This window comes from Centropristis striata, chromosome 16 (genome assembly GCF_030273125.1).
Source record: "Centropristis striata isolate RG_2023a ecotype Rhode Island chromosome 16, C.striata_1.0, whole genome shotgun sequence".
Lineage (NCBI taxonomy): Eukaryota > Metazoa > Chordata > Actinopteri > Perciformes > Serranidae > Centropristis > Centropristis striata.
Genome location: NC_081532.1, coordinates 5,295,666 through 5,304,287, shown reverse-complemented (window position 1 = coordinate 5,304,287; position 8,622 = coordinate 5,295,666). Strand labels below are relative to the sequence as shown.

At 38.0% G+C, this 8,622-nt stretch overlaps 2 protein-coding genes across 2 annotated transcripts; both read left to right on the top strand.

Moving 5' to 3' along the window:
• Positions 1-403: 403 nt before the first annotated feature.
• On the top strand, positions 404-4,984 carry LOC131988539 (B2 bradykinin receptor-like). The gene is made up of 2 exons (XM_059353675.1): positions 404-501; positions 3,768-4,984. The coding sequence occupies exons 1-2, from the start codon at positions 482-484 to the stop codon at positions 4,804-4,806; spliced, it is 1,059 nt and encodes a 352-aa protein (XP_059209658.1). The 5' UTR covers positions 404-481; the 3' UTR covers positions 4,807-4,984.
• A 2,596-nt stretch (positions 4,985-7,580) lies between these two features.
• LOC131988357 (B2 bradykinin receptor-like) lies at positions 7,581-8,622 on the top strand. Its single transcript, XM_059353482.1, has one exon. It carries the CDS (start codon positions 7,594-7,596, stop codon positions 8,620-8,622), a length of 1,029 nt encoding a protein of 342 aa, XP_059209465.1. The 5' UTR covers positions 7,581-7,593.

Below are 8,622 nucleotides of genomic sequence, written 5' to 3'. Positions count from 1 at the left end.
TAAATCTAATCTAATCTAACATTATTTTGAAAATAACAAATAAACAAATTATTTAAAATATATATATATATTTTTTTTTAAAATACTTTAATGTTGAACAGATATCATTACCATGCCTGCATGATTGTTATCTTTATAATTCCCTAGAAAAATCCAAGTATTCCTCAAATATGTGACTTTTTGTGTTGTTTTTGCTGAAATTCTCCCTCATACTTACAGTCTAGTCACAAAAAGATGAACATTCCTTGCACACTTTAAAACTAACATGCAGTATCTAATGCTGTCCAATGCTCAAAGGAGGAGGGCCCAGGAGAAACAGGAGAGAGAGAGAGAAAGAGAGCATGCAGACTGAAGTTGGCTAACATCCTTTTAATTATGGTTTCCTATAAGAGGGCGAGTCAGAGTGAGACTGAGAGGAGTGAGGGAGAGTCACTGGAGCAGGCATCTGGACAACTTTTACATCTGGATTTACTCAGGAGGAATGTCGCTTCAACCTACAAGGTATGCATGAACATCATCTGCTTTTAATATTGTGAAATATTTCATATTAGCATTGATACTTTCTCTCTTGTACAATATAATTATTGTATGTCTGTAACTATGTACAGAAAGATGTAATAAAATGTATTACCATGTGTTCAAAGATTAAGATGTCTTGGCTAACAGAATACCCTGATACATAAAATTGAAATACAGCTAAAACAAACTAGGAAATGAAGACCTGGAATTGCCTGCACCGGTGGAGACATGCCTGTTAGCATCTCGTTCATTCCTCCAAACATGATAAATGTTACAAAGCAGTGAGCAGTAGCCCTCTCTCTTTTTACTTTTAATATAAAGTGTGATTAAGTGTTTTTATTTTAATTATGCTGATCCAGAAAACATAGCAGTACAACCCTGGTTCCAAAAAAATGGGACTAAAATGTAAATTTATATATATATAAGTCGGCTACTGAGGCTCCTTCAGTGTTGTTGTGATAGCTGTATTTGTATTTAATTGTATATGATAACTGTTTAAATGTTGTAACTGTCTCTTTTTACGGTCTCTCTTGGAAAATAGTTTGTTTTACCTAGTTAAATAAAGGATATATATAAAACAGATTGTACAGCTTAATAGAAAGAACAAAGACACTATATCTTAAAATAAAGTTTTCCACAGCATCCAAACTTCGTTGGAATCAGGGTTGTAATAGATATCTTGATAAATGGAAAATAGGATTAAAATGATGTGAAAGTGCTTCATCTTTGGCAAAAACTATAACAAGATACACACAATAAAACTGTGTTTTATAACAAACGTCGTTATTGTAAAGTTCATGTTAAACTTTTTTTAAACTGCCCACCGCTACGAAGCTGTCATCTTCTACTTACACTTATAAAAAATAAACTCTTCTGTGACGCCTGCTCTCAAATTGCAGCTCTATAGCTTGTTATTGATTCTTATTACATTCAGAAACATTTATCATGTTTATCATTTAAACATATTGCTGATTTTGACTTCATGGCTCAGTGAAAAACAGATCCCTGTGATTAAGATGATGATATCTTATATTGTGCAGAGCAAAGTCAAATAGCCTCCAGGGCAATTAGACTGAACAGAGCCAAACATGTTGCTCATTACTGGAACATGGTGACCACTACGCAGACACGGGGAAATTGATAAACTAACTGATTTATGGGTGACGACAGGGCCGGTGGTGCATGTTAAGGATGCAATGCAGAGATTAGAAGTTTCAGTGAGGATATTTATTATTCTGCTCTGTTTTATGATTGTGCTGTAGTTGGCATAGGGATGATCCTAATAATGAACATTTGCCCCACAAGCAATCACCCAGTTAAACCCAGCAATTACAAAGACAAAAACAAAGGAGATTCACTGATAAACCATTATAACTCCAATAGTTAAATTATGATAATACTACACTACAAGTTTCATTTGAGTTAGGGCTGGGCGATATAAAAAATGTATAGTTATATTTTTTAATGTGATATGGAATTAGACCATATCGCATATATCAATATAGTTTACTTTTTTCTTTTATATATAAATGCAGCCCTTAATAGGGTTTGTCATATTTAGTTCTTTTGCCATGTTCGTTATTCTTTTCTCATATAAATATAGTTATTTCAGAAAAAGATTGGCCTATTTTATTTATTTCATAGGCTATTTTTATTTAAGATTTTTATTTATTTATTTAATGGGGCACTTTATGGAGCTTTGATTTTTTTTTTTTTTAAAGGTACTCCTGTTGTTATACAGTATTTATGTTCATTTAAATAAACAGTTTCAATAAAATTACCTGTGACATGTCATATTTGACTTTGACTGAACATTTGCTCTCACTTTGCAATAAAAATATCAGGATATATATCGTATATCGATAGTCAGCCTAAATATATCTGGATATGACTTTTGGTCCATATCGCCAAGCCCTAATTTGAGTTATACAATGCAACAGTGTAAATGTGCATAACGTGCACATTGAGTAGTTATTATTGTAATTAAAGCATGTCAGTCAAATAATTGACAATAAAGTGCCAAATATGATACGTTGACATACATTTTCCTTATAATGTGGTCTTGTAAGCCCATGCAACTATGCATAATTCTCTAGTATGTTTATTATTGTCTTTTTTTAATGTTAGTGTTTAATTGTCTTAACAAATGTGACATATATGCATGAGCAACTTGGTTGGCTAACCATCACTCGAAGAAGCTTATGTTTTGTTGAATTTGCTCAGGAATATTATTGTAAATAAGTCTCCAAATTTTTTATATCGTCTTTTCTCACAACAGTGGAGTCGACATAATTATCTGACAAGACATGCTACTGAAGGGAGGTTTACTTTTCCCAGAGCAAACACTAACGTGTTAAAGACATCTGTCCTGTTCAGAGCCATTCTGGAGTGGAACTCCTGGCCACTTTACATCGTATTAGTCGATTCCAAAGAGAGATAGACATTTTTGCCTAAACAGTTTCTTTTAATGTTGCAGCTGCAGTAGTTAAACTGTAGGGGTCCACAAGGGTCTTCGTATAAACAATCTTCCTATCCTGTGAGACCGCTTATTCTTTATCGCTTATATCTATTTTTATTAATTTTTTTGGTATCTGTTTGTATGTTATGCTTTGGTGTTTGTATGTTGTGTATGGACTCTTAATTTTACTGTATAAGTGTTGCGTCATGTCTTGTGGTTCATGTTTGTTAGCGTTTGTGATTGTATATGTGTTGTGACTGTATTGACGGTTGTTGTTGTTAGAAAAGTTGCTTTTTCTCTCATTTTTTTCTTGTAAATCTGTGACTTTTTTCACGTAGATTTGCCACTTTAATCTAGTAAATTTGCAACTTTTTTCTTGAACTATTACCCCACCCGGTTCGTATTTTCATTTTATTCAGACTTGGCTCTAATATGCCGTCATAGTCAAGTTCTCCTCGTACAAGTCACAATAAGAATAACACGACTGTTTGTACGACAGCAGATTTTTTTTCCAAATTTTTCTTACTGATTGGTCAGATTTCATGGTGTCACTGTCTGTGACGTAGCCTGATCTTTGCTGATTAGCTGGAAGAAATCCATGATGTTCTACGACCAAACAGAGAGACATGGGGACCTCATTTAGATATCCACTGAAGTTACCAAATATAGTTCTTCGCCCGATAAAGGGTTAATGTTTGGACTCCAGGAAGAATAGCTATGCTAATGTGCTGGTGCTAATGGAGATCCAATAAATAAATTAATTAATAAATTGTCGCTGTTTTCTCCACAGCCTCCCGGACCTCAGCGCCACAGCTTTAAATGGAGACCAAAACAACACCAATGGCACCTATTGTGATGCGTATGACTGGGATTGGCTCCACGTGGGCCAGCCGGTGTACATCCTGACCATCGCTGTGCTGGGAATAGCATTCAATGTGTTCGTCCTGATGGTTTTCTGCTTCCACAAAAACGCCTGCACCGTGGCTGAGATCTACCTGAGCAACCTGGCTGCTGCTGACCTCATCCTGGTGTCCTGTTTACCTTTCTGGGCGGTCAACGTGTCCAATGGCTTCGAATGGCCTTTTGGTCTGTTCCTGTGCAAAATCGTCAACTTAGGCATTAAGATAAACGCCTACAGCAGCATCTACTTCCTTGTTCTGGTTAGCATAGATCGCTATGTGGCACTGGTGCATACGATGTCCCATGCCAGGATGCGTAGGCCAAAATATGCCAAACTGGGCTGTTTCCTGATGTGGAGTTTCGCCTTGGTCATGAATGTCCCCACGCTTGTCTTCAGGAGAATTAAATATTTCCCTGAGCTTGGTGTAAATGCGTGCTACCTGGACTACCCAAACACCACTGTGGAGCTGCTCTTTGATGGGATGTTGATCATTTTTTGCTTCTTCATCCCCATTTCCATCATCTCCTTCTGCACCGTCCGGATCATTCAGGCTTTGAAGATCCAGACGATAGATCGGTTCAATGCAGATAAAACGGAGCAGAAGGCCACCACTCTGATGCTGGCGGTCCTCGTGGCGTTCCTTGTTTGTTGGGTGCCATTCCACATCGTCACCGCTCTGGATGTGCTGGTACGGGCTGAAGTCCTGGGAGGGTGTGACTTTGAGTCCGTCCTGGAGATCTTCAATCAGATCTTCACCTACTTTGCCTTCTTCAACAGCATTCTCAACCCCATCCTCTACGTCATTGTAGGAAAGAACTTCCGGAAAAAAGTTCGGGAACTTTTCGTGCAGTGGAAAATTAGAAAAACACCCACCTCTGACTCCTTACGCTCATCAAACCTGTCCTCTACACTGAAGACTTTGGTATAAAATCCTGTTCCCCTTAGAAAAAAAGACTTTGTCCACCACAGTGATCTTTCTGCAGTCATTTATTACTCTTATGCAAAAGTAAATGACTGCAATGATGAGCTAATTATATTATTAGATTTGTGGTGGATGTCATTTTGTAGTATTGGAACCAAATTACCCTTCGTTAAAGCAATCTTGGTAACACTTTACAATAACCATCATTTATAAATGGTAAACAGGTTTATTAATGTTAAATCATCATTTATAAACCGTACACAGACCATTTAGAATGGAAAATATATCACTTATTAATGTTTAACTAACTACATCATTTATGAATGACAAATAGATGGTATATTAATGTAAGTTTATAGTTACTTTACCATTAACAAACAATTAAATTATAATTAATAGTTCATTAATAGTTTTAGTTGCACTCATTTTAACATTTTGAACACCATATTAAGTATGTTAATGATTTTGAAATGATTCATTTACTTTTAAGAAATTGGTTGAAAACATTTAAAGATTACATTTTTATAGCACTTTGTAAATGGTTAATAATTGTTCTATAAAATATCTATAAACATCACTTAGTTGCTTATTGTAAAGTGTTACCCCAATCTTTAATGAAATGTGTAGCGGCTTAAGATTGTTTTTCTCACTTTTATAACAGCTGGCCTCTTGTTGCACATATTTGCAAAGCTTCTTGAATGTACCTAGATGGTGTGTCTAAATCAGCCTGGTTGCTGTAAAATAGTTTATGTAAATACAGTTTTAATACCCTGTCATGTATTGCTGATAACTCAGATTGTATATAATGCCATGATTGTTTTTCTCTGAATATAACTTGTCAAATAACTCAGATTGTATAAAGTGACAGTATTTTTTTCTGTCTGAATATAACTGGTCAAATAAAACATACATATGATTTTATGGATGTCATGTTGAGTCTTTATTATGCATTTAAATGCTTAGTTTAGAGCAAATAAACTAGAAAGTCAGAGAGCCTAAACAACTGCTTGCTAAGTGTTTTTTTTATTGGTGTTTCTGAGTCATTGTCTGCAGAGTTAAAAACGGGATTGTGTCAAAGAGTTTCCAGTGGTGACACACAAACATGTTCCTTTTTGTTGGCTGTGTGGACATCAGTTGTCTCCTTTTACATTTCTCTCCGAACCACCATTTAATGGCCCTGTGTTGACTCATTGTGGGTTGTGGGAGAGGGTACACCCCTAGTTGTCCCTGAAATGAGCGCCTGTTGAGCCAAACAGGAAATCTTTGTTAGGAGTCAGATTTTACCGCCATTGCCAGAGCTGGAAATTGTTGTGGAACAAAAAAAAAAAAAAATATGCAGGCAGACACATTTACCTCAAAGGGTAAAATGCATGCCCATGAAATACACAGGCTGACCCCGTTCAATGTATTTTTGTCTGCCTTTTAGCGTTATGCTAGTTAGCCTAGCTTGCTATGTTTCACTTTCTGGAATGAATATAAACACAGCTGTATAATGGTCAAATATTGAAAAGGGTTGAAATCGTATTGTATCAAAGCTTGAATGATGACTGTCACTGGCACCAGTTGGAAACGTGTCTCTAGTGAAGCCAGCACTCAAATACACTGTAAAAAATAAATAATAAGAATTTACGGTAAAATACGGGCAGCTTTGGTTGCCAGAACTTCACCATAAAAATACAGTGAGTGGGTATTCTACTGTAAATTTAAATATAAATATCAGCAAAAACTGTAATATAGACTGAGTAGTCCCTTTATTTTCAGGTTAGTAATTGTGTCCCTGTGACATTATGGTATTTCTCCTTTAATTTACATGAAAAAAATGTGTTTTTTACATTTTAAAAGTTTTGTATCATTTCTTGATTTACGGTAATCAAAAACATTTTCTACAGTGATATTACATTTTTTATTTTACGCCTTATTTCTGATGCAATTTGACGTTGTTTTACTGTAATTTCTCCATACGTTTTTTACAGTATGAATCTGAACAGTCAGTCTAAAACATTTTTATTCTCTCTGAAAAAAATGTGCACAGCTGCAGTTTGTTTCTTTGAAATGTGAGCAGAATTCAAATTTCAGTTGGACTTTAATATATGAATTATTATATATTATATAATTGTTTGTGTATGCATCATACTGTATGCATGGGCTCCTGAGCACAGAAATGCAAAAGGCAGCTAACTGTGTGATGCCTTTGTGTCTTTTTTATGTTGCCATCTGTAGTCATTATGCAACTTTCTGTGGTTTTGCACCTTTTTGTAGTAATTTTGTGCATCATAATTCACTTTGTGATTACTTTGTGTCTCCTTGCAGTTGCTTTGTATCTCTTTGTAGTACTTTTATGTTGATTCATGGTCATTGTGCATCTCTCTGTGGTTGGTACTTGTCTTGACATTTTGCAGGTGACAGCCAGGAGGGCCCTTGGTGCTTTGAGCCCATGGGCCTGTGCCCAGTCGGCTCCTTCAGTAATCCATCCATGACTGCATGTGTTTGAAATGCAGGGCCAGTATGGACTAACAACCACAGACATGTTTCATACAGTCAGTATCTGTTGCTAAGATCCCCCTCTGTGATGGCAGCATGTGTGTGTTGTGTGCTCTGACTGATAAACTACCATTAAATCACTAACAGTCCATTAAATCAATTGTCCCTTCTCACTTTGGAACTTAATTCATGAAGTCAAGGTAGCAACACAAACCTGTGTTGACACAGTTAAGAGGTTTTACTGGTGAACGTCACACGCTCTTTATTCTTTAAAACCAGTGGAACTCTGCAGCAGCTTTCACAGTGATCCACATGGAGAGCGCCGCAAGAGCTGAGCCTGTCTGCAACCACACAGATGCCTGGGAGTGGGTTCACACCATGCAGCCTGCGTACATGTCCGTCATATTCCTCCTCGGCGTGGTGGGCAACTCCTTCGTTCTTTGTGTGTTCTGTCTCCAGAAGAAGCGCAGCTCGGTGGCCGACATCTACCTGAGCAACCTGGCGGCGGCTGATCTCCTCATGGTTTCCTGCCTGCCGTTCTGGGTAGCAACCATTATCAACAAGTTCCACTGGAGGTTCGGGGAGCCCATGTGCCAGCTTATCAACATCGTCATTGGGATGAATTATTATTGCAGTGTGTTGTTCCTTACTCTTGTGAGCGTGGACCGATACCTGGCCCTCACTAGACCTCTTACCCAGGGGAGGGAGAGACGGGCCTGCTGGGCTCGGAGGATCTGCTTCGGTATCTGGGTTGTTGGGATCTTTCTCAGCTTCCCCGCTTTCCTCTTCCGCTCCGTCCAGTTCTTCCCTGATCTGGGCATTGATGCGTGCTTCATAGCGTATCCACATGACGGCTGGAAACTGCGCTACAACTTGACTGTCAGCATCGTAGGCTTCCTCATCCCTGTTCCCACTGTGTCCTTCTGTAGCTACCACATCGCTAAGGTCCTCCAGCGCAGCCAGAAGATTAAAAAAGGCAGCAGCGGCAGCGCGGAGAGGAAGGCCGCGCGCCTCGTTCTCGTCGTTCTGGTTGTTTTTGTTCTCTGCTGGCTGCCCTACCAGGTCCTGATCTTCTTGGACACCCTGGATCATTACGGAGTTGTCTCCGGATGTACTTGGGCCTACGTTTTGGACATTGGAAACCAGTTGGCAACTTACCTTGGCTATAGCAACAGCTCATTGAATCCTTTCCTGTATGTGATTGTCGGGAAGCACTTTAAGCAAAGGGCAAGGGAAGTGTTTAGATTAGTGCTGTGCAGGAGGAAAAGGCAATGGGGGAAGTCCGGTCATTCTATTGCTAACCTCAACTCAACAAAACAAACAGAGAGCACTAAATTCTAA